A 25,992-nucleotide genomic window follows, 5' to 3' on the forward strand; every position below is an offset into this window, starting at 1 on the left:
TAGCAGGCTAGGACCTGAGTAATTTTAATTGCAGTTGCATGTCCTAGTACCTATTTACATTTCTAGATTTTTTTATTATAATTATTTCAATATTGTAACGCAATTAACTATTGCTTAATTTGGATTAGCATAAAACTGTTCCTTTTTATGATAATGTAATTTTTTTTTGTCTGTTAGAAATAGCGTTTGAGGTTTAAATTGATGATATCTAAAGCTATAGTATTTTTTAATTTTTATATAAACCCCAATTTAAAGCCAAGCCAGCGTTTTGTTAGAAATTATATAAACCTTATTATATTTTGTTATCAATAAAGTTACTTCACCTAGATAGAATAAGAATTAAGAAGTCATTGAAAAAGGCGCTTTTTATAATGACATGACGTGTAACTAGAGTATAAAACTTTTCCGCACGCACGCAATAACGAACATCAGTTTTATATATCTGTATGTATGTACCTACATAATATATTAGGTACTTTTCAAGAAGTTTTTAAATTAATGTTGATTCATTAAACTTTTTGTATATACTTTAAAATGTTCAAATTTGTGACTCATTTTCTTAGCGCAAAAAGCTAAATTAATTACATTTGGATTTTATTCGTGCCTGGAATATTCAATCATCAAAAGGATTGAGTACAATAGGTAGGTAAATAAATTTTATTTAATTTGTAGCCCTGCCAAAACAGGTTGGAATTTTTCGCGTTCTTTAGAAGTTTTAACTCTACTATTTATTTAGGTACTTACCTATGTGTTAATAAATAATAATGTGTCACTGAAAACCAAAACTTCGAAAAACTTCTTCAAGAAGTTGTACCAGGTCTTTAAATCTTTCCCGAAACCCGTGGGATCACTCTTAACTAGAAAAGGCCTCATATTTAAATAAATTTAAACCTACCGTGAAATTAGGGTAGGTATACTGCACTCATGCTTTATGGTTTGGAAAGCTACGAGGATTAAATTTTTCTACCTGAATGTAGTCGCGATTCGCCGCTCTAATTTCAATCGCTACAGAACTTACAACAAGACGAAAATAGAAAAATTGAAATCTTTCCATGAATTCCAACTGTAACAAAGAAATACAAATATATTATGAAGATAGAAGCTGCGCCGCGCGGTTTCATCCGCGGATAAACCCGTGGGCAAATACTATTTTTTCTGAATCTTATGCATTATTCTGGTAAATATGCTACATGACTGCATGAAGTATGAAGTATCATCATAATCCTTGCAGTAGTGTTTTCGTGAAAGAGTAACAAACACAGAAACATCGATCCTTACAAACGCATAGATAATATTAGAAGGATTTTAAGGTTACTGTTAGTGTTCTTATGATAAATATATCCTGTATTCATTCGAAATAATCGAAGATAAAGATTATGCATTCCATAGTTTTGTAAACATCAATGTGTTTTTTATTTCAGTTACGAAACCCATGAGAATTTTCTTTGTGTATGACGGCGATTTTCCGATCATGTTTGCTATTGTCTTATATTTTATGAATAAATTACGTCTTTGATTGTAATATCAACAACGCAATGCACTTTTAATTGCAATCATGAACACAAGTATAAATGTATAAATGTCCTAGGTGGTCGTGATATCCTCACAGTTGTGACTGCACAGGCATCACTTTAGGATATCTAACGGTAAGTGTAATGCACATTTACTTAATAAATATTAATTAATTAATTAAAAAAAAATATTAAATTGAATTACAATTAACGCTGCTTCGTTAGGAAAGATTTCGTCGCGATCATCAATTAATTATTTAATAAATAAGATTTTTACTTCGGTTTGTTGCTTTTTAATATCTATTTTAAATTATTATCATTACTTATTGGGCTAATAAATTTATTTATTTACCTACCTTATTTTTAATTTGAAGTAGAGCGAATTAAACTAATCAATGTGCGATAGTTCGTAATTGTTATTATAATTTATTAGGTATTTGAATAATTATATTTATATTAAAATATTAAAATACAAGACAGTAAATAGCATTAAGAAATCTTTCTTGGCTTATAATATTACCTACTTTGAATGAAGCAATAAGAAATCAATTAATTTTACGTAAAGCAAAATTTAAACAATATGTATCTAGAATTTTCAGTAATAAAATTGTGAATTATTTCAATAAAAACTATATACTACTGCATCATTAAGGAAATCGTAATAGTAGTGCAGATGTTTCTCCTTTCAACAATAAGTAATGAACGGATTTATAAATATTTCCGTAGGTCTATTAATTAGGAAATGCCGTACAATTAGATATCATTTTCATTCTAGTAGTCGTGTTAATCGTAAGCTTGTGCTTCTAGAGTAAATAATTAGGTACATGATATAATTTAGGAAATTTGCAACATTTTGACATATCTTTTCTGGTCTTCAGGGTTTAGTTTGTTTATTATTAAAATCGCACTATATTTAATTAAGATGTTGATATTAATATGAAATACATAAATATCAAAGAACATCTACAGTTATAGGAAAAATACTATTGATACGTAAAAAAATTGTATGACGTTTGTAAAAACAAGTCAGGTAGGTAACTATTTTCAATATAAGTATTGTTAAGCCTGAAAGATAATTGTTTAGATGATAACAATTATGTCCACAACAAACAATGGATAATGGAAGTGATTAAATCATTGTTTTATATAAGCTGATATAAACCTAGCTATTGTTAAAATATCTATTACAACATGGGATGAAATATTAATCGTGAATACTTAGAAGTATTTTTTCTTATTTAAAAACTATATCCTCCTTTACTTATTTCTTTTTACAAATAACCTGTAAATGGAAACTAGTGGTTAATGTTTTGAATACAGAATTACAATCGATTGAATTCTCTTTGGGAAATAATGAATTATCTGCTAATAGCAAAATAATGTTATTTTTAAGAAAATGTTATATCCACACGTATCATATACTTACAATATATCTACAAGCATATTTTATTCCCTTTTAGATTTTATTTACTATATACCTAATTTTAAAGATTTGAGAGAAGAAGAAGAGTTAAACTTTTACAATGTTCCAAAATAATCATATTAATCAACTATTAATTAATTCCTTCCAGGTTTACAATGAAACTCACAGCACTACTCGTGTTATGTATGGCGGCCGTGGTGTGGTCCAAATCCACATACACCGACAAATATGACAACATAAACGTAGAAGAGGTATTACAATCAGAACGGCTCTTAAAAGGTTATGTGGAATGCCTGATGGACAGAAGCCGGTGTCCACCTGACGCAAAAACACTGAAGGAAACCTTACCTGACGCCCTAGAACATGAATGTAACAAATGTACTGCGAAACAGAAGAGCAACGCAGACAAAGTCATCAAACACTTAGTTAATAAGCGACCAGAATTGTGGAAGGAATTGGCCACTAAATATGACCCTGATAACATCTACCAAGAGAGATACAAGGACAAACTTGATGCTGCTAAGAAGAGTTAAGTAGATCATTTTGTGTCTACGTTAAAATTAATGATTGGGTTTTAAAACGTCTGTTCAAAATTGTAAAATGTTCTTCAATTCGAAGTTATTATGATGTCATTATAAAGTGTTTTAATAAAAATATTACTTTTGTTACTGAGTGTTTTATTACTTTAATGTGCTTAACATTAATTAATAATCGTTATTATTTAAAAAAAAGTAAACTTAAAGCTCAATAGATCCGGAATCTACCGCACTATTAATTGTTTGATGGTGAAATATATTCTGATTTTATAATTTAGTAACTATATTAAAATTCTTTAATTATTCATACTTTTCAAAGTAATGTAAAGGAATGAGATTTGATATTCTGTCAAATAATTTTTGGAAGCTCTTCCAATCTGTGAATATAAAATCGATAACTTGTGAGTTTAACATTAGTATTTTGATATTTTTATTCAAATAAACATTATCTGTATTAGTCGTTTGATTCAATAAATTTATTAAAAGTATCTCTATATTTTTTGTCTTTGTCATATTTATGCACTAGTTGTTCCCAGATATCAGGGTGACTGTCACTTATAGCTCTTATCACTGTTCTTATTAATTTCTTCTGTTTTGGTGAACATTTTCCACAAGATGTCTCTAAAGATTCAGGTATAGCTTCTGAAAAATAATTGTTCCTTTTAATAATATTACATTCAAATTAAAACATAAAATAATTTTTAAAATGATTCGTATTGTCCTTCACGTAGTTAAATAGAAATTTAGTATCACGTAGTAAAATAATATAACTTGTAGAGAAATTAGAAACCAATATGTTGGTTCTCCTAGACAACGTAACTGAGCCGTTTCTAAACACCTATCATTATTCTAGTCATCAAATAATCAAATTTAATTTAATGAGTGAGAATTGTTCAATTTCACTACGCACAGTTGATTAGAAGTTAGCTAGAATCAAGAACAAAAAGCTGAAATGCATATAAAAAATAACTTACTCTTAAAATCTTTCGCCTCCGGTGTACATGGCCCCTGATCAAGGAAACACTTCGTGTAGCCTATCAGTATCCGATCATTTTCTAGCAAAGGTTGAATATCAAAGTCATCATATCTAGGACTGTAAAAGTCTGCTAGCACTAATGTTGAGGAGAGAAGTAGGATGAAATAATTTTCAAGCATTGCTGCAAATGATTGATAATAATAGTTTTACCACCATTATAAATTTTCACATTATTTTTTTACAGATTTTTTTATTGATGCTACTCTTGCATTGGTCTTATGATATGTTTGACGTTTTATAATACAGAGGCATTAAATATTTTTTTTTTCATAGATGTGCTGTGGTTTGCGATTAACCAAAGAAACAACTTTAGGTCAACTCTAATTATGGGCTGCAATATGTATGAAATTATTTTGTTGCTTGAAAATATTTATGTTCGATCTCGTATGACTTAAATAACTAAAAAAAATATTTAAGTCATACGAGATCGAGTTCGAATATTCAATCACACCTTTTTCTTAGGGCATATGATAACTTAATTTTTAGGTAGGCAGATACAAATATATGTACCTATATTAAACCCACAGCTGTTCTTGAGTTGAGAGTTGAGTTAAGTTGCTATCGACACAATGTACAAAAAGGGTAGCAAAGATATTTCTGGACTACTAGACTGGTTTTAAATTAAAATGTAATAAAATAATTACCTATTTGATTAAGCCAAGACAAAGAAATAACTAAAATATATGGTTTGCTTCAATCGTATTTATAAACTGTATGTCACTGTTATTAGGCGAAGACAGCAATCAAGTAACCATTATTTTGCTTATAACTGTGTAAGAAAGGAAATGTGCTCAATTGAATATGAACAGGCAAAATTTTTGTTGGTATTTAATTTACAATATAAGCATAATCTATACTAATATTATAAAGCTGAAGAGTTTGTTTGTTTGTTTGTTTGTTTGAACGCGCTAATCTCGGGAACTACTGGTCCGATTTGAAAAATTCTTTCAGTGTTAGATAGCCCATTTATTGAGGAAGGTTATAGGCTATATATATCATCGCGCTACGACCAACAGGGGTGGAGCCACGGGGGTGAAACCGCGCGGAGCAGCTAGTAATATATATGTTACGGCTCTACCTCACAGCAATCTGTCAACCATTAAAGTTTTCCAAATAATAAAGGATTCCGATATATTGCTAGAATAAAACTCCGATCTGCATCGTGCTGACACTAGTTGTATAGTGAAAATTTGTTTATTATTTGGGGCCTTCGGTTGTAGAGCTCGTAATTTATAAATTCAATCATGAATCTGAAATAAAATCATGAATAAAAAAATACTCGATGTAGGTATTAATAAAATTACAGATCGAATAGGTAAACGAGCAAGCTTAATAATAATTTATCATGTTCGCAATACGGCATATAAATAATTCAATAATACATATAATTTAATGCGGTAACTTCCTTCAACAACACTTGCATAAAATCTTAGCAAATATCATGTTATGTTTATTCAACCAGCTACAATACTTCATCTAATACTTTTCAATGTCAATAATTGTATTCCAACTGAACAACTAGTTAATTTTATATCTTTCACATCGAAAATGTTGGGTATTATGTAAAAATAAAAACCGTGCCTTTACTGGGACATTTATTATTAGAACATAATATTTAATCAAACTATTAGAACCATCAGCTTGCAGGTTGGCCTTAATTATCTATTAAAGCTATTTGCAATTTGTTATGTACATATTTTTTATTAAAAAAGTATATATTTTATTAAATTCAACTATGTCTTCATCAAATATGTAAACAATTTTCACGTTGAGGTGTTTGTGACCAAACTCATCCGCTAAAGGCTCGGACTATTTTTTATGAATTTATCGGGTATATCTTTGAGATTGTTTAACATCTATTTTGCGTACAAATAAATGCAAGGAGTAAGGCAGAATAACGTTTATAGGTATGGTCCGGGAGCCAGCAGCAAATTTTATGACCAAGTTCCTCTCAAGCGGTAATTAGTAAAATGCATCAAAGTATAGTATTATGAAGTCTCGTGAACGTCAGCTGGAGCTCGGTTGGGGGGAAGAGCAGTTGTAGCCGCCCGTATCAGCTGACGGTTTTTCCACCAAGATACAGCCAGCTGACATATATATTTATCCACAGTTACATATAAGCTATCATCAGGTAAATTTTTGTTTGAGAGGAAATAACGGAAAATAAATTTTTCTTTAAATTTAACTTTCATGTTCGAGACACCAGCTGACGTATAATACACCATGTTGTAACCAGCTGACTATTTTTTTTCGTTGAGATATTGGGTTAGCTACAATTTGACAAATTTTTAGCTGAGAGGAAATGAATGAATGAATGTATTTTTTTTCCTATGTGCGTGGGAGGCTACAACCACTCACCCCCCCAACCGAGCGCCAGCTGACGTTCACGAGGCTTTATAATACTATACTCTCATGCGTCTGACGAATTATCTCTTGAGAGGAAATAGTTAACCAAATTTGCACCTGGCTCCCTAACCAGTAGATTAATTTTATTACCTTAGTTTATTACTAAAAGTAAAAAAAAAATAAGTTTAATTTATCAATAAGAACTTTTTAAATGCATAATAATTAAAAATGACATATTGAATGACTCAAATCAATGTCTTATCTTGAGATCTGATATACAAGTTTGTTTTATATGAATTATTAGTTTTATAAATTTATATTATTAACCATGCCGGTTGATTGCCAAAGATCTACTTCTGGGGGCAAGGGTAATTTAGGTATGTTTATAGAAAGAGATCCAAGGATTTGTGCTGCTGGATTACCTTCTGCTCAACCAGACGATAAAGTATCTGACTCCTTACAACATTACTTATTAAAAGACGAAGTAGATTCCCTTATGAGTGATGCTATTATGCCACCTAAAGCACCTAAACCGTTACCACCACTGCGTAAGCCAATTCCTTTAGATATGCGTTTTGCAGGCCCTTTTGGTAACGTAGCACAAATTATCAATCCACCCATAAAATCTAAATTTCGAACGCTTGTTGATGACTTTAAAGATACTTCCTTTGCTTCTTATTGGAAGAAGCCACTTGGAAAAACGCACGATTCCGTGCCTATGTTACCAGAAGGTATGGATGTTTATGGCACTACATTTGGCAAAAAAACTGCATTTCATGGAAGATTATATGATGTCGTCATGCCAAAGAACCCACTTCCCGACAAAACGCCAGCTTCTTATAAGCCAGGTGCGCAGTTAAAACGCACATACTGTGAACCACCGTACAAGGAAGACCTGACATACGGTCATAAAACCTTTGTGGACAAACGGGGTACCTATGCCAGATGCTGTCTAACGGATGACAGAATGATTGTCGGCAATGGAGCGCGTACTATAGTTAATACTATACAATCAAATTTTCAAGAACAAAATCAACCTCGAATCGGAGCTGTATTAGCGCCAAATAACAATATTGAAAATGTACCCAAAGGCTATGCATTTGGTAAATTAAAACCTCCCGATAACTTACCGGAATGTTTGGCCAGTTGTGAATTAAATCCAGAACGTCATTTTTTCAAAAAGTGCTTAGGTCATCTAAATTCATTGAGAAAATGTTTGTCATCACGATTTCTTCCTACTTTTTTCAGAGGATTCTACTTGAATCTTAAATACTACGACAAAGAAAAAACTGGCTGGTTACCAAAAAACATTGTTTACAAACTGTGTGCATCAAGGCTTATTCGTTTCGATTCATCATTAATCGAACCCTTGCTCTCCATGTGGCAAGCTTTTGATGGATCAAATATTGAATACAAAACATTTGTACATGTAATAAATTATCGAGAACCGTCACCAGAAATTCCGAAAATACCAGATGTGCCAGATGACTGTCTCGATTATAACACAACCTATACCGAAATGGTAAAACCTGGCCAAGAAGAAGACAAAAGTAGAATGGCTGGTTTACCTTCTGGAAGATACTTTGATTTAGATTATCCGATAACACCCGAAGGTTGTTGTCAAGCTGCTAGAACTTGTCTACCGCATGAATCTGATATGAGGTCTTGTTTATGTCCTAGCGTATTAACATTATTTCATGTCAATCATAGAGATTTATATGGTAAGAGAGACCCTAAAACAGTTAAACGAGTATTCGAAGCAGCAGGCGAATCATTTACAGATGAAAGATTTAATGAAATTTGGGAGGAAGCTAAAAAGTACCACTCGGAGGGTTGGGTTTGTTATGAAACATTCAACCGTGCTTTAAAAGTAATAACTGAAAAGGAAAATGTGAAGGAAAATTGATATTAGTAAAGAAACAACTAGATATGAAAATAAAATGTTTAATTTGGTTATATCAATAATAATACATATTAAATTTTGATAGCGCGATACTCACGCGGTTTTTTTATAAATTATTATGGTTATTTTATTTTTTAATCTTTAAGAAATTCTTCAAATGATTTCTGGTATTTTCCTTGTGGGTCATAAAACGAAACCAAGTCTGACCAAATGTTTGGATGTTTTGCTTTAATTTCCTTAACTAATGTTTTACCCATGTTCTTTTGCTTGTCAGTACATTTTGCACATTGAGTTTCTAAAACCTCCGGAATCTTATCTGAAACAGAGAAAAAAAATATTGTTAACGTTTTATTTCAATAAAATTAATTATTATCTATTATTATTTAACTGTACTAGATTTCTTTACATTGTTTTGTATAATGAAGTATATTATAAATAAAAATAAAAATATTATTTATAATTTTTTAATCAGGCTTTGACTCTTAAATACAATAATTCGTACGATACATAAGGATTCAGAAGAACTTAAAATGTGAAAAAAATATTTCACAGTATATTTCGTTCTTAATTTCGTTATGTTTAAATTGTTGTATAAGCGTTTATTTGTGGTTTATATATTATGTTTTGATTCATATTGAAATTATACAGTCTAGATTGACCTTAGATTGACGCATACATGTGGACCTTGGTGTAGACGCATACGATTACAAAAAAAGTCATATCAATAATGACATTTTAGATGACATTGTGAATAAACAAAATATACACTTTACAAAATATTTTATAGAAGTTAATGCATATTTAAAAAAATGTTGCGGTACTCAAAAGCAGGTACAACTGGAGGCAAAGGCAACATGGGTATGTTTATAGAGCGTGATTCGAATATTTGCGCTGCTGGGCTGCCTTGCCTAGATCAGAATTCTATTAAAAACATTCTTCCCTGTTACTCGCTTCAAGACCAAGTTGATGCTTTATTGAGTGACACTATTTACCCTGATTCAACCTTTGACCACATGCGAATTACAAAACATAAAGAAAAACGTGATATGAGAAATGCTGGATTTTTTACCGAAGGAGCAGAACTCATTAATCCACCAATGAAAACGAAATTCCAAACGTTAGTGAGTGACTTCAAAGATACAATTTATAGCTCATATTGGAAAAGACAAGTCGGCAAAGTACCAGACTCGACAAATAATTTGCCAGAGGGGCTCAATATTTATACGACAACTATGGGCAAAAAGTATCCCTCTTCTTCAAATGCTTATGAAGTAGCTTTCCCTAAGAAACCTGTAAGTGGGCAAACCCCTGTAACCAAAGAATGTGGTTATCGAACTACACGAAATTATTGTTCATTTAATCCTAATAAAACTTTTGGCCAGCTAACTAACGTAGATGCTTCAAGTAGACAAGTACAATGTTGTTTAACTGATGATCGTATTAGCCTAGGTTTGAATTTGAAGCATCCAATTTGTTCAAAACATGCAGATTTCTTAGAAAAAAATAATTCAAGGCTTGGATTATCACTTGCACCTAATAACAACGTTAATTGCGTTCCGAAGGGATTCGCCTTTGGTAAAGTTGAAGTTTTAGATGACATCGGAGTTCCAGAATGTCTAACAACCTGTGAAGTGAATCCTGACAAAAATTTGATTTTAAAATGTTTAGAGCATTTGAACACGTTACGTAAATGCATGTCAAAACGTTTTGATGGAAATTTTTTTCCAAAATTTACATTACATTTGAGATATTTAGATATATCTAAGACCGGATGGTTGCCAAAAAACATTCTATATGATGAATGCAAATTAAAATATATACGTTTCAATCCAGACCTTATAGAGCCCCTTTTATCAATTTGGAATATGATGAAGAGTTCTCAAATAAAGTATAAGTCCTTCATTGGTTTACTGAATTACAGAGAACCAACTCCAGACTTACCCAAAATTACAGGTATTCCTGAAGAATGTCTCGATTTTCGCACGACATATAGCGAAATGATAAAAGATATTATACAACCAAATTTTAGTTTAATGGCGGGAGTTCCATCAGGAAAATATTTTGACAAAGATTTCCCAGTAACGCCTGAAGGTTGCTGCAAAGCAGATCGATCCTATCTTCCCGAAGAGTCGGATGCCAAATCGTGTTTAAACCCAAGCATATTCACAGTAATGGGAATAAGTCATAGGGATATGTATGCTAAACGAGACCCTAAAGTAGTAAGGCAAGTTTTTGAAAAAGCTGGTGAAATATTTACTGACGATTTGTATAATACTGTTTGGAACAAGGCCAAAGAGTATCATTCCTCAGGTTGGGTTAGCTACGAAACTTTTCGTCGGGCACTCAGAGAATACACTAATAAAAGTGAAAAATGAAAGCAAGGAATAATTGAAGGAATTCACTTATAGTCTAGTCTATAATGAAGTGCAAACGTGATTTTTAAGTTATATTACTTTAATGTTAAACATTAAGTTTTGTGTAGATTTATTATTTATAAACTTAGTTTTAATATCTAACAATTTATCATAATTTATTATTTTAATTTAAAATGTTGTATAAAGTATTAAAATAGTTTTTAAAATGGACTTTTACTTACCCTTTAGTTTTTTAACTTCAGGAGTGCACGGTCCTTTATTAACTAAACACTTTCCATACGATGCTAATAATCGATCATTACTCAACACTTCGGAGAGATTGATGTCAGCATCAATTGAGCCATATTGATCTTCAGCATTTGCAAACATAAACAAACAAAAAATTGCAATAACCTTCATCATCTTAGATTAATGGTATCGCTTCTAACGAATTCTAGAATTCTAATGGGCGCTATATATGATAAGATGTGTTTTATATATGCTAGGTAGGAAGCTTTTTATATTCAAGTAAATTCTCAGTAATGCAAACATGTTGCGTCAATTATGTATATAACAGTCCGCTGTAATCGTCCTTGTTAACTATTTATTCATTGTGGTTTACGCAAATAAATCGATGATTAACCGCAATGATCTTGATCTGATCTTGTTCAACAATGTAGGTATGATGGAAAAACACAGTTTAGCTATCAAGTATTTATTTATAACTTAATACTATTACAGGCTCTTATGCGAGGCAGAATGCCTATTTATGCTCTGTTTCAAGAATCGTTGATTGTGATTTATGAATACTTTAATAATTGATAGTTTATTATTAATTAACAATAAATCAAAACAGAGCAAATGGTTTAATTGGTTCTTCGCTTATTAATTACCAGTCACTAAGAAATTATAAAGTGCATCTCTGTTGAGTGCGGTGGGATCGTATTTGTCAAGAAGTTCAGCGAATCTGACTTCACTTTTGGATCGTATGCCTAAAAGCATTTTTCTCACGACAGACTTTTGTTTTGGAGAACATCTTCCACAAGCCGTTTGCAGTGTTTCGGGCAAGACACCTGAAATTGAGACAAAACGTAATTATAATTTATTCAATTCTTGTTTATTTAGCGATTGATTTCATAATTCTGAATCAGAATGATCTTGAAGACGTCAGAATGTAATATTAATTTATTTAATTTTAAAATTCCACTTTGTTAATTTCCTTAATCGAAAGGTATATAAGTAAGTCATCATTTCTAAACGAACAATGAAGAAGTTAATGATGAGGCTCATTGCATTGATCAGTGAAATTATTCTGCCCCATACATTCTATCACATACAGAGACATTAAAGTAAAAAAAATCTAATAATAAAAATCTAGTAATAGAAAGATCTAATTCTTTAGTTTACATGATATTAACTATGAGTGTGTCTATTAATTTTTTCCTTGAATTTGACTTTTTCACTTTTCTATGTAAACCTGAACCGGTTCTAATATGACTATATCTGGATAGTAGAGTATGCATTTCAAAACATAAGTTTTATAATATATTATAATCTCATGTAACTTCCACCAACTAAATAAAACAAAGACATTTCAAAGATACATACGCTTAAAATTCTTGCCGTCCTTAGTGCACGGTCCCTTTTCCATGACACACTTGTAATAGGCGAGGAGAATCCTCTCGTTTTGAATGATGGAGTCAGCATTGAAATTATCATAGCGGTTGTAAAGTTGTTGTTGTTGTGAGTAGCAGGAGGCCACCACCGTCAGCACGCACACGACTAGCAGCCAGGTTCTCATGATGACCTGGAAAATACATCAAAATCATTTTAAAATATATTTTTTATGTTATTACACTATCACTACGTAGTATAAAACAAAGTAACTTTCTCAGTCCTTATATCCCTATGTATGTTTAAATCTTTAAAACTACGCAACGGATTTCGATGCGGTATTTTTAATAGATAGAATGATTCACAAAAAAGGTTTCAGTATTTTTTTTTTAAGTTTTACTACAATGATTGTGTATGTTAAATTTACAATCTACAAAGTTTCTAAATAATAAATCAAACCTGTTTAACTGTGGTAAAAACAATTGGAATATATTATAAACACTTGTAATACAAAACACAAACCTATTGAATACGTAAACAATGAACATAAATCACTTCATATTCAATGAATTACGGGAAAAAACACTAAGTATTGCTCAAAACTCACCTAAAGAACTATTGACTGACACTGACGATATTGAACTTAGCGGTAACATTGTAAGTGGTCCGTGACTTTCTAAGCAATATAATAATTACTCACCGAAGAAAGTGTGAAAGTGGAGTCCTCAAGGTTCGGCGTTCCAAATGGTTATGGTTGTATCTCGGCACCAACAGTGGGGTGCAAACATTTTACATTTCTCTAAACCAGTCCTCCAAGAGGTCGATGTAACGGGCCGCATACAAAACATGACATGCCCGGAATCAAAGAAAGCGGAATGAGCGGCTGACTAATCAAGTGCAGCGCCGTTTTTACGCCCATTTCGGAGTAAAGTAAAACGAGTTGTTTGAGAAATTGATCCCGTTCTTAATGGATCTATTTCTTGATGTATTTACACGTATTTTGTTATAATTTAATACCGGAACATGAAGTGTACAATAGTTTTTACATATGTAGAGCAATATAATATTTATCTTTCATATTGTCATAATATTAAAAGCAAAAGTAGACAATGCTTGTTATTTGTTATTGATATCTTTGAATAGCAGGCTTAAAATAACAATTAAATAATTCGGGAGATAATTGTTATGAATGAATAATTTGGATTATATGTATCTCTATATTATTATTGCAGGGACACAGAATATGAATACAGAATTTGGATATAAAGTAGAGAGGTAAATATTGCAGACACGTCGCCTGTTGTAAAATGGTACATCTTACTCCTGTCGTGAACTTAAAGTAAGTCAACGTTCACCAAAAAATAAAAAAAGTTTTTTTTTGATATAACTACTATTATTAATATAATATCTATGAATTAGGTTACCTACTTATTTCATATTGAAAATAAAAAAAACAATAGATTTAAAAATTTATATTTCATACAGAGCGTGCATGGTTGTTTTTTTTTAAACAGGTTTGGTGAAGGAACTCACGCATGGGTAATTTGACATCCTAAAAAATCGTCCAGAGTCGTAAAGACCCTGTCGTAAATTAACAAATTTTTGTATTCTTTGTAGTTTAAAAATGGTCACCGTCACAAATAGAACGAGGACTTAATTCTATTAAATTTCTGATTTAAAAAAATTAGTCCTTTTACAATAGTTGTTTTATTTTTGTTTAGATTTTGAAATTACGTAGGTACTCGGTATTTTGATGATGAATGATAAAGCATTTAAAAAGTAAATTCGTTCAAACGTTCATGTTCATACAATATATATTTCGAAATAGGTTTTTCCTTATAGGTATTAAGTGTATTTAAAGACATGAAACCTTTAACCTGGCCTTGAAGTATCCATTAAACATCCACATTGTAGTCACAATGGTATGGATTACAATAATTATTATGTTCTATTAAAAAATCTTACTGCGCATTGAATCTTTTCTATATGAAAAAATGTGACATAATAGATATATCGCTCATCTAAATTTGAAAGTCCATTCAAAAAATAAAATTTCAATACTCGAACACAAAAACAATATTCGTGTTTCAAGTATTACATGATTGATATCGAAGTTATCATTAGGTCTCCCTTGGAACTTGGACTTATTTTAAGCCCTATAAAATCGTCATGATAATATACAAAATTTTACCATCTTTACCACCCGGAAATCTGTCTCTACAGAGGAAAGAGCACAATTTATTATTAACTTTGTAGTTACAGTAAAAAATAAATTGATTCGCGGGAAACATACTGATTACGGAATGAATCATATCACTCGAATAATTTTCTGTTTTTACTTTTAAAATATAAATTAAATAAAAAGGAAGCTCATAATATTATACTAATACGCGCAATTGTTCACTATGTTGTAATTGCTCTTAAAATTCTAAAAGGCATTTAAAACTTCTTATTCTCTTACTTTTGTTTACGCAACATATTTTAGAGACGCAAATATCTTGACGGAAAATTGGTTACGTCACCAAATTTTATAAAAAAATATTATATCAATTTTATAATAAATATTATGATTACAAAAACTATCAACACTGTAGCTGGTATCGTCAACCTTTTTTAGGTAAATAAGGCTCTTTTTTAGAAAGCCTTACTGCATTTCACTGCCTAGTTATAAACTAATAGAAAATGGTGTTAAATTTATAAATGAACAAAATAGTACAATAAATAGTTACTTTATTTAAGGCCGATATTTAGCTCGCAAAGCGTTCAATTTGTCGGGATAAGTGATGGAGAGCAGCTGCGAAAACATATTATATCTTTCGTTTTCTGCTGGAGTACAATCCTTGCACTTTGTTTTTATCTTCTGTGTTATTGAGTCTGAAATAAAACATTTGAATAGGTATTATCATTTAACATAAAAATGTTTTTCTAGCTTGTTAAAATTTTGAGGTTTTAAATAAAATATATACTTAATACTATGTACCTAGCTCTACTTAAGAAACAGTATAAATTTATAGTACAGCAGTTTAGTTAAATTATTCTATTTAAAACTTTATAATAAATTGATTCGATAACATAATTAATTCTTACCTTTGAACTTTTGGTATTTTCCACAAGGCGCCTGTTCCATAAGACAAGCAAATACAGCTTTTCTCTCACGCTCATTCTGTAGAAGCTTTGCTAAATCTAAGTCTTGTATGTCCCTTATTTCATTATCTGCTAATACCAAAGCAACGACACAGGCGATCAAGAAAATCGTGATTTTTGTCATATTGAGTCACTGGAAAAAATATTACATTTTAAATTATAAAATTAAATATCCGAACAAGCATAAAGGTAAAATATTAACTATTTTTTCAGGTAATTTTAGAACAGACCAACCACCATCAGGTATCATATTTTATCAGTTGAATAAATTTTGTTCTATAAATCTTGATTAGCAATAAATAAATTAATAAATAAGTAGATACCTACATGTCGTTTTAATAAAAAATATCAATACAAAAAACTATTGAAATCGCTTATGCGAATATACAAACAATGAATAATTGTCGTTGTTATCTCAACTTGTTAACATCTCTAAGAACCACATCTTACATCGGCCATCCTTTATACATCCCTTATTACGTAAGCGATGTTACAATGGTTAATTAATTAGCATTTATCTCTAGGATATTCTTTGTTTATAGTCTTTACAAAGATCTAGTTGTGTGGGTTAATAATTACGCAGATAACTGTAATTACAATGTTGCGTCTTAATTTCCCCTTTGCACGTATAAAATCCACTTTTGACCTTCGTCCATGGGATTATAATATTTGGTACTGATTCCTTTGGGTTATTATTCCCCTAGAATCCTTGGCAAGTTCAACTTCGGATCAATAGGTCCCAGTTAATACTATAAGAGATTTTTTTTAAATGTGAATAAAATAGCAAATCAAGTATTCAGCTTCACTCCATCTGTGTCGAACACTTCTACAATAGTATGTCTAGAACAAAAAATTCGTCACGTCGGATGTCTCAGAACATCTACTAGTCTACAGATCATCTACTAGTCTCTTAAGAAGGAGAAGTAGAAGTAGCGTTAGCTACTACATATTAAGTATTCTGTGGTAGAAGCAAGAAATCTAAAACATATAATGAGCAGTGGAACAAGTTCAACTCCTTCGAGATAACGTTAATACTTTAATAGGACTTACAGGCACTATTTTTAATATTTTTTTACTATTTTTACTACTTTTATAATACTTAAACTTGATTATTAAAAATATTTTAAATATTGTAATTATTTCAATGATTATGAAATTTTGAATTGATGCATCCCAATTCCCAATAATGCGGTAAAAACGAATTTTATGTAATGGACTGGATAGTAGATGAATGGATAGGATAGGACAGTAGGTACTACAGTGTGATGCAACTAGTAATAATGGAATAAATAAATTAAATTCTCTTTTGCATTCTAATAGATTATTATAATGTCAATTGTTTAAAGCGCGTCACACACGGTGAAGATACTATAATCTGTAATATAAAATATTACAGTATCTTAAGGTGTCCGGTATCAGCGTGCTGACCATCATTTTTCTTTTTGTCATTGCGTACTAAGAGTTAAGACCGTAGAACCGCCATCCTGTTACAAATGACCCGAAATGTTGTGTCAGTGTTTCGGGTCATTTGTATATACATATATTATTTTACAGTTTTAGTGTTTCCTGAATATTAATTTTACAGTACCTGTTCTTATATAACATACATACATATAAATTAATAAAACATTCTGAGAGCTTTAAATCACGCATAATTGGGACTCTACATTCACGAAACTTTTCTTAAATGTTTAAACTTTAACAATTTAATAAAAAAAAAGATTAAGTTAAAAAGTAAAAAAGTACCTACATGCGTTTACCTTATTTACTGTAATATGACCAAACAAAATTTTTATAAAACTTAAGTAAATTTGAATACTTACGTAAATAAGACGAGTCCATGTTTTCTTATAAAGTTTCAGCCATTCAGCTGATTAAACTACATTTTGGCAATTAACGTTGTTATTATTTATTATTGCATGAACTAAATCACAATCATATAAAAGCACATTAAAATTCTCCATTGTACCTTTAATTAATTATTTACTACATTCGTAAAAATTTTGAATTATAAGAGTTCCAGAGTTCCAGTAATATGGTATCCTAACAGTATGGAGAGAAACATACAAATAAAATGTACTGAAACATTGAAGGACAATATTTATTCACATAATTTTCTCTCGTTATAAAACAGCAATTGAAAATCCATTTGGCATTATATAATTCTCATATTATTATCGTGATTTTGATAAAAATTATAATAGTGCTTTTCCGTGTCTAAGCACGGAAGAGGAGGGGATTTAAAATAATTTTAAATTGTTTAAAATAATGACACCTGCATATATGTATAATACAAAAATGAGTTAATAATCGTTTTAAAAATTTTGCTAATAACCCTTATTGTGGAAGATAATTGCATGTTTCCGTTGTTTACTGTATAAATTTTCTGAACTCTATAGGATTGCATCACTTCGCTTAAAGTACTGAGTTGTGACTTGAAATTTTTTTTTATTGAGGTAGGTTATTATTTTTTTTCCTAATATCAAGCAAACTCATATATTTTAATATAATTTGTAAATTATTTAATATTTTTATTGCATTATTGTGTCAAGATAAATTTTTAAATGCGCGAAAGGTATTTAAAATTGCTATACGCACGTAGTTATCTATTCAAATTATAGAATATATAATTTAATTTTAAATTAATAGATAGATTAGGTTAAATGAAATTTACGACATACACCCGAATTTGTACACATCAAGTTTTCTTATTAAGTAGAGTTCTATTTAATTCATATTCCTGAAATTAATTCAAAAATACAAATTAATTTATTTTAGAAAAAATGGCATTTGCGGCGCTTTCCCTTGTGCTCCTATTTTCAACGGCGATATTTGGATACGATGAAAAATACAGTGAAATTGACGTCGACAGTGTTATAGCTGATGATGAGCTGTTTATGAGCTATCTCAACTGCTTTGTGGACAAAGGACCATGTACCGCGAAATACGCTGAAGACTATAAAGGTAATGTTGCAATTTACAGTTGTTTAATTAGTAATTAACAACCGGGTTTAGGTATTCGGGATTAAAAAATCGCCTATCAGTCGAGCAGTTTTTGATTTAAATCGTAATAAATCAGCATCGTCTAATCGTATAATACTTTTATAATATTAATTTAGACTAAAACTTGAATTCAGTCGTAATTTCCTTGTAATTGCCATACCTACTCCATCAGTTTATCTCAATTTTTTTTTTGCTATAGAGCTTTTGATTAGCAAACAGTTGGCAACAACGATACAAGTTTTTATAAATGCTACACAATTATTGTAAAAAACTTAAAGGCGCAATAAAACTTGTACCTACGTTATATTACTAATTGAAAATAATATAAAAGAGAAACAAATTAATCTTGTACTGATTTTATTACCACGAATAACTTCATTAGCTTGGTTAGGTTAGGTTCGTATTAAGTAAGTTTTCGGCATTTGTAAAATGAGCAAAGAGCGTTTGTAAAATGACGAGCCCTTGATCGGCGAAATTATTTATTTTCCTGCGACTAACAATTTTTTATGACACGATTGATGTTATGTTACAGGTATTCTACCAGAGGTGATCAAAGAAGGTTGTGCAAAATGTACCGATGATCAAAAGGAAAAAATGAGGAAACTGGTCAAAACAGTAAATGAAAAGAAACCAGAAATGGCCGTGGCGCTTCAAGCCAAATATGATCCTAATCATGAATATGAAAAAACTTTTACAGCATTTTTGACAGGAAATTAAAACGCAAATGTAATCGCATTTAAAAAATGTTTAGGGATGATAAACGGAGACAACGCATTTTGAATTGACAAGAAACGGTGGAGCATTACAATAATTAGTTAATTTATTAAAATAGAATAAACATGTTTGCAAAATAATTTTAAAATTTTTATTTTTTATACCTTTGCAATATCAGCTGGTCTTTTCTTTTATATATTCTTAAATTCAAGCGGAAAATGACACCTATTAAATGAGATATTGGGTGTTTATGAAATTATAATTTGTTTTTTGCAAATTAATTACCTACATCCCCACTATCGTGCACGATAATTACAATTTCGCAATTTGTCAGCGTGGTCTGAGCCGTGGCAATAAAAACAGGCTTTATAATAATAATTAATCTCAATAAAGAATTTATCTAGAGTTGTCAAAAGCCATGTTAATGAAATCAGAAATATCAATTGTTTCCATAATTTCGCTTAACTTATTCCTTGATCTTATAGGATCACTAGCTTTCCGCCCACGGCTTCGCCCGCGTTTTCAAAGAAAAACCCGTTCCCGTAGGATTTCCGGGATAAAACCTGTCCTTTGTCCTTTCTCGAGTGTCAAAATATCTCTATACCGAATTTCACGCAAGTTGGTTCGGTAGTTAAGGCGTGATAGAGTAACAGACAGACAGACAGAGTTACTTTCGCATTTATAATATTAGTATGGTCTATGGATTATTATAATTAAACGAAAAAATACAACAGCTCAGACTTGGTACTAAAGATGCGACTTGCGAGTTAGAGCAGGCTCCAAGGAGATGTTCGTTTGCAAAAATCGCGGACCTAAATCTGACTTCTGATATATATTGTATAGATCCTAGACATCCTATAGACAGATGTTGCCAACCAGTTTTGTGGTCCCCCTGCCCGCACCCCGGTAATTAAATATGGCATACAAAGAAAAAAATAAAAATTTCCAAAACATGCCGTGTGGGGTATCAAATGAAAGAGCTTATTGAGTAGATCACGAATATATAGCATACTATATACATTTCTTACACTTTCTCTAAGATTTTTTAGAAAATTTACGAAAATGGTCCATTTTTGAGTTAACTTTAAACCACTATAGATTGAAAACTCATGAATATATTTTTTAAATTATTATTTTAAATAATTAACAATAGTCCATTGTTTATGATTCAATAGTTCGTAATATAATATAAGTGAGCTATGTGGTGGATTTGATGAAAATAACTATATACTATATGAACTTGAAAATATACTCGCCATCTTTGAATGCTCCCCCCACTCCCCCATGCAACTATTTCACTGTACGAAATATTGAATCGTAAACAATGGACTATTGTTAATTATTTAAAATAATAATTTAAAAAATATATTCATGAGTTTTCAATCTATAGTGGTTTAAAGTTAACTCAAAAATGGACCATTTTCGTAAATTTTCTAAAAAATCTTAGAGAAAGTGTAAGAAATGTATATAGTATGCTATATATTCGTGATCTACTCAATAAGCTCTTTCATTTGGTACCCCACACGGCATGTTTTGGAAATTTTTATTTTTTTCTTTGTATGCCATATTTAATTACCGGGGTGCGGGCAGGGGGACCACAAAACTGGTTGGCAACATCTGTCTATAGGATGTCTGGGATCTATACAATATATATCAGAAGTCAGATTTAGGTCCGCGATTTTTGCAAACGAAACTCCACTGAGAGTCCGGTCTAAGTATCGTGATTATAAAAATAAATTATTCAAATCTCTGTCACATGTATATAACATTAAAAGGTAACTATGTTTGTAATGAATTCAAACCCCAATGAAACCCCAAATCTAAATATTTGTAAAGTAATATGGATAATCAAGCATAGACGTTGAAATGATTGCGCACAGCAAACTACACGCAAGCATTATACAACTGATGCTGATTACGTCACGGTGCAGCGGCTGGCGCAACCGGCCCCGGCTGACACACAAACACACATGCAACTACCACAAGCTTACTCAATATACGATCTCAATCCGGATCAATCGATCGCAGATTTACGACAAGCCTATCACGTGTCACATGTAACATGTCATTGTTCTGAGGGAGAAATATTCAGATCATGTCGATGGAATAAGGGGGGTTACCATGATATCCTAAAGCAGTATTATTTCCAATGTGGAAACTGATTGCGCTAGACGACCTGTATAGGTATCATAGTAGCCCCCCAGTTTCAAGAAACAATTACATTTACGTTTATATACATAACAAGTTCTGTTTTATCTACATTTGAAATTAAATAAATAATATTAAGGTGTAATAAAAAATGATGTCATCAACAATCATAACAACTTAAGATGAGGAAAGATAAACCGCGATATTATACACTTCTAAAAGATGTCAAGTTAAATATAAAGTTTGAGTTAAACAATCATCATCTGCTATAAGTAAACAATTAATACTGGTTCTTTCGTCCGTCATCCGTGGATTTAATGAGGTTGCCAAAATTTTTATGTACACAAATGTGATGTAAATCGTAAACCCGCTTAAAAATAAGTAAGATTACTGCAAAAATAATCAACTTATTTTCACAATTTCTGAGGTGATATTTACTTTTTATTATAGTGAGTAAATTCATAGAAATGATTAAGAAAAAACTCACGATGCAGACGTAACATGAACAAAGAGTAATGGTTTTGTTTAATATGTAGATGTCATGACTGTGGAAAATTAACCATTTCTTGTTGTATTGTAACTGCTTGACGAACAGGCAGATACGGCAAAAAAAACACAAATCTAATCGTAACAATTTATTACAATATCAGTCTACACCGCTTAAATAAATAACATTCAATCCAATTGATCTTATTTAACAAAAATGCAGGCCTGTCTGGTCTCTTTCTGGAGTATCACATTTTGGAAATTGATGAGTATCTAAAGCTATTTCTTAACGTAATTTATATGCTATTGCTAGGAGTTGTTTAACTGGCTTGGATGAATTTATCGAAGGCTTCACGATGTTTGCCTGATGGGTCGTTCTTTTCGACGAGCTCGGTCCATTGTTTGGCGTGCTTCTGTTGGATGGCTTTGATTACTTTCCTTATGTTACCCTTCTGTTTTTCACTGCATTTAGCGCAAGTTGTCTCAATTGCGTCTGGGAGGTATTCTGAAAAAAATATTGTTCTTAATAACAGAAATCTTTTATATGTATTTCAACTTCAGAGACCAGCTCATGATATAAAATATTTAAACATAAAATTATGGTCCGGAGATTTGTTTATCGGCTTAAATTATTTCTGTCCCTTCACAAAACTGTAAACAACCGGTATGATGTAAGCAAAATATCAACGCGAGTATTTAATATAACATATTACTTAAATTATCAATACAAGTTTTTAAAGCTCACGGGTGCGTATTGCCCGTATTATTTATCATGCGTGCGCGTATTATTTATAATAAATAACTTATAACAGATTTAATTTCTATTTAGGCATAATAACAATGTTACGAAATTTGAATAAGTTGTCCATAATATTAGTAAGCCAAGGTTAACACCAAATTATCCTTGAGTCCAAAACCTCGACCTTTTATGTAAAGTGCATTTAAACGCAACTCGTCCTTAAAAGACGTTGGTTAAATATGTATGTGGATAATTGGTACCCACTGCACATAGCGTCGTGAGTGGGCAATGACACATGATCAGTCTTGCAAGATTTACATTAAGTACTAGTAGGTACATAACAAAATATTGCATGGTCCGAGGACGCCTACTTCTGACAATTTGATTACAGATAAATATTTACTTTTAATTTGCTTCTAATTATACTTTATATTTATGATTTAAATGTGTATGTGGTTTTATACGTAATTGTTCACATCATTATTAATTAAATTAATAGATTTTTAATAATCATTTCGATAATTATAATATTTGAGACACTTTAAGACGTTAATCAATTGCCTTGAAATACATGCCTGACTAATTAATTCAAATAACTTATGATATAGGTTTATCTAGGTCACTGGCATGTTATTTTAATACTAGTTTTATAATTTTGGACTTCAAACTAAGTATGTATTTCCATAATAGACCATATTAAGCACTTTTAATTAAGACCATTAAGAAAACGTATTATTCGATAGTTTTATTTTTGACTCAGAAATAGATTTATTCGGGCTTTATCCTACAAATTTAAAGGCAACATATTTTCATTCTGCATAGAACGATAGAGAACTAATAAATTAAAAATACAAAAAAGAAAATATTATGCTATGTATCGTAAAGCAAAATCATCAGAAATGTACTCACTCTTAAAGTCTGCTCCCTCTGCAGTACATCTGCCTTTATCTAAGAAGCAGTTGATGTATGATTTTAACAGCCTGTCGTTGGAAATTAATGTTTCCACGTCGAAGTTATCATATTTTGAACTGTATTTTTCCACAGCACATACCGACAAGACCAAACAAGCCAGAATTACGAAGGTCCTCATTTTGCTCTGTCTGAAAAGTGACGTACTGGTATTATTGTAAGGAAGTGAAATAAATTTAAGGAAGATGCACAAGGAAAACACGCGCTTACAATCAGTCTATCTGATTACTAGTGTCCGAATACAAAGGGCTCTTAGTATTGTACCGAATATTAAACAATAAAACCTTCACAATTAATAGTGAAGTTACTCAGCACTGAGTACCATGTAGGGTAACTTAATCGTGTTCAGAATTTAAATCACGTAATTATCTTTGAATATAAATCTAACGCTTAGCGACTATATGAAAAATTGTTTAAAATAAGTTTTAACTGAAGTGTGACATCAATTTACGTAACAATTGCAATAATCTGAGATAAGTGCTGAAATTTTACAATTCATTGATTACACTGGGTTACAAGAGCAGTATTGCATAACACAAATCACGTTATAATTGGCACTTGGCACCGGTTCGTTCACCCACCTTTTACTCTGTTTAAGGGACCAAAACAACTAGACGTCTCAGAAAGCGACAGTGCTTTATATTGACTACGTTAAAACCACCACCTTCGGTGACACGTGGGTCTAGTGTTGAGGTGGGTGTACAACCGATTCTGCACCTTTTGGCCAGTGCCTTATGGCCGTTGGAAACATGACTGGCAAGATCATTTAGAACTGCGTTGTTGCCGAAACTCCGTCGACTTTGGACACGCAGTTGAATATTGCCAGGAAGCCGTTGAGCAATGAGAATTCCCCGAAGTCAATTTTAAGGAAGACTACAATATTATTGTACAATGTGGTAAATGTTTGCTGAAGGACATATAGAACAATCCGAGGCCGATGTAATTTTTTAAGAACCTCATTTATTTTATTGATCAAACAAAATATTAATTTATTTTAATTTATTCTTCAAATGCATCATTTTATTTGAAATTTTGGTCCTCTGGGATGATTTTTGTTGTTTTATTTTTATTTTATACAGCATTTTATACAGCTTAAAATATTGTAAGGGCATTAGTTATTTTAATCAACTTTTGGATTCACGTCTATGGCCTATTCTGCATCCTTACCTTCATATGAAATATGCTAACGACAGATAGTCGTTAGCATATTGAAATGCTTTATGAAAGGCTTTGACTAGATAGTCAAAGCCTTTCACCTTATAAGTCAAATGCTGATACCCTGTAACCTTAACAAAGTGTTATAATGCACCGTAATATAACATAAAGGCGCATTAATGTCTATAATATTATAAAAAATACGTATTTTTTTTTATTCGAGCAATATGGGAATATATTATACCTACTGGTACTCTGTAATTAAGCAAACATTCAAAAATAACATAACAAACTTTGCTTTTTATAATGTGTATATAAGTAGGAATAACTGTGTAGAATATCAAACTAGTAGGAAGTAGGATGCTCTATTTTATAGGTAACGGTTTTAAGTGCGTAGCCGATTTCATAGTTGATTTTAAAAGGAAAAGTTAAAAATAATTTAAGTCTACATTTACTGAATATATACCCTGCATTTTAACATAAAAGTAATAATGTATGTTTGCACGTCAATACTAATTTATTAGACAATCTTTTCTCGACAAAAAATCTGCTGATTTTTATAAAATCCGTCAATCCTTGGCTGTTATAATTTCCCAAGTTCTTATCACGAGGATAGAGTCTGTTTTTAACTTAGCTTAGTCATTTTTTAATATTTCTCGAAGCGTTCGAATGTTTTTTTTTTGGCAAATCTCTTGTTAGTATCTGTTGGAGAACATTGTGAACAAGCTGATCTTACACTTAGAACTAGAAAATTATTTTTACTCGTCATCATCGCCTCTCATCCGTAGGCCTATAGGCCTTACCTAACGATTTCCAGCACGGTAAATAACATTCTTCCCTAAATACAAGAGAACTTTAAATTTATTCCTGACTAATGATTTTGGCTGCCATTTGTTTGAGCGAGTGATTTT

At 31.1% G+C, this 25,992-nt stretch overlaps 8 protein-coding genes across 9 annotated transcripts; 4 read left to right on the forward strand and 4 right to left on the reverse strand.

The window, feature by feature from the left end:
* Nucleotides 1-1,547: 1,547 nt before the first annotated feature.
* Nucleotides 1,548-3,602, forward strand: LOC149901816 (allergen Tha p 1-like). Its single transcript, XM_090110626.1, has 2 exons — nt 1,548-1,646; nt 3,083-3,602. The coding sequence occupies exon 2, from the start codon at nt 3,090-3,092 to the stop codon at nt 3,465-3,467; it is 378 nt and encodes a 125-aa protein (XP_089966752.1). The 5' UTR covers nt 1,548-1,646; nt 3,083-3,089; the 3' UTR covers nt 3,468-3,602.
* Nucleotides 3,603-3,681: 79 nt separating this feature from the next.
* Nucleotides 3,682-5,164, reverse strand: LOC149901817 (ejaculatory bulb-specific protein 3-like). Its single transcript, XM_090110627.1, has 3 exons — nt 5,151-5,164; nt 4,445-4,627; nt 3,682-4,112 (listed from the first exon to the last, which is right to left on the reverse strand). Exons 2-3 carry the CDS (start codon nt 4,623-4,625, stop codon nt 3,925-3,927), a joined length of 369 nt encoding a protein of 122 aa, XP_089966753.1. The 5' UTR covers nt 4,626-4,627; nt 5,151-5,164; the 3' UTR covers nt 3,682-3,924.
* Nucleotides 5,165-7,174: 2,010 nt separating this feature from the next.
* On the forward strand, nt 7,175-8,758 carry LOC149901818 (EF-hand domain-containing family member B-like). Its single transcript, XM_090111168.1, has one exon. It carries the CDS (start codon nt 7,181-7,183, stop codon nt 8,756-8,758), a length of 1,578 nt encoding a protein of 525 aa, XP_089967294.1. The 5' UTR covers nt 7,175-7,180.
* A 131-nt stretch (nt 8,759-8,889) lies between these two features.
* LOC149901819 (allergen Tha p 1-like) lies at nt 8,890-16,231 on the reverse strand. The gene is made up of 5 exons (XM_090111170.1): nt 16,195-16,231; nt 15,811-16,000; nt 15,465-15,597; nt 11,352-11,539; nt 8,890-9,071 (listed from the first exon to the last, which is right to left on the reverse strand). Exons 2-5 carry the CDS (start codon nt 15,989-15,991, stop codon nt 8,890-8,892), a joined length of 684 nt encoding a protein of 227 aa, XP_089967296.1. The 5' UTR covers nt 15,992-16,000; nt 16,195-16,231.
* LOC149901820 (EF-hand domain-containing family member B-like) lies at nt 9,565-11,130 on the forward strand. Its single transcript, XM_090111126.1, has one exon. It carries the CDS (start codon nt 9,565-9,567, stop codon nt 11,128-11,130), a length of 1,566 nt encoding a protein of 521 aa, XP_089967252.1.
* On the reverse strand, nt 11,809-13,607 carry LOC149901821 (allergen Tha p 1-like). The gene is made up of 3 exons (XM_090110625.1): nt 13,424-13,607; nt 12,718-12,916; nt 11,809-12,182 (listed from the first exon to the last, which is right to left on the reverse strand). Exons 2-3 carry the CDS (start codon nt 12,908-12,910, stop codon nt 11,995-11,997), a joined length of 381 nt encoding a protein of 126 aa, XP_089966751.1. The 5' UTR covers nt 12,911-12,916; nt 13,424-13,607; the 3' UTR covers nt 11,809-11,994.
* Nucleotides 16,232-17,963: 1,732 nt separating the features above from the next.
* LOC149901822 (ejaculatory bulb-specific protein 3-like) lies at nt 17,964-19,733 on the forward strand. Of its 2 annotated transcripts, XM_090110630.1 has the most exons (3): nt 17,964-18,323; nt 18,646-18,831; nt 19,403-19,733. In XM_090110630.1, the coding sequence occupies exons 2-3, from the start codon at nt 18,651-18,653 to the stop codon at nt 19,585-19,587; spliced, it is 366 nt and encodes a 121-aa protein (XP_089966756.1). In that variant the 5' UTR covers nt 17,964-18,323; nt 18,646-18,650; the 3' UTR covers nt 19,588-19,733. The 2 variants fall into 2 exon arrangements, with proteins under 2 accessions (XP_089966756.1, XP_089966755.1); XM_090110629.1 differs by lacking the exon at nt 17,964-18,323 and having other exon boundaries at nt 18,409-18,831.
* Nucleotides 19,734-22,354: 2,621 nt separating this feature from the next.
* LOC149901823 (ejaculatory bulb-specific protein 3-like) lies at nt 22,355-24,659 on the reverse strand. Its single transcript, XM_090110628.1, has 3 exons — nt 24,508-24,659; nt 23,867-24,057; nt 22,355-22,723 (listed from the first exon to the last, which is right to left on the reverse strand). The coding sequence occupies exons 2-3, from the start codon at nt 24,045-24,047 to the stop codon at nt 22,539-22,541; spliced, it is 366 nt and encodes a 121-aa protein (XP_089966754.1). The 5' UTR covers nt 24,048-24,057; nt 24,508-24,659; the 3' UTR covers nt 22,355-22,538.
* Between the last annotated feature and the right edge of the window lie 1,333 nt (nt 24,660-25,992).

This window comes from Colias eurytheme, chromosome 16 (assembly GCF_061535395.1).
Source record: "Colias eurytheme isolate Ceu_HAF_F1 chromosome 16, ilColEury1 Martin Lab GWU primary, whole genome shotgun sequence".
Taxonomy (NCBI): domain Eukaryota; kingdom Metazoa; phylum Arthropoda; class Insecta; order Lepidoptera; family Pieridae; genus Colias; species Colias eurytheme.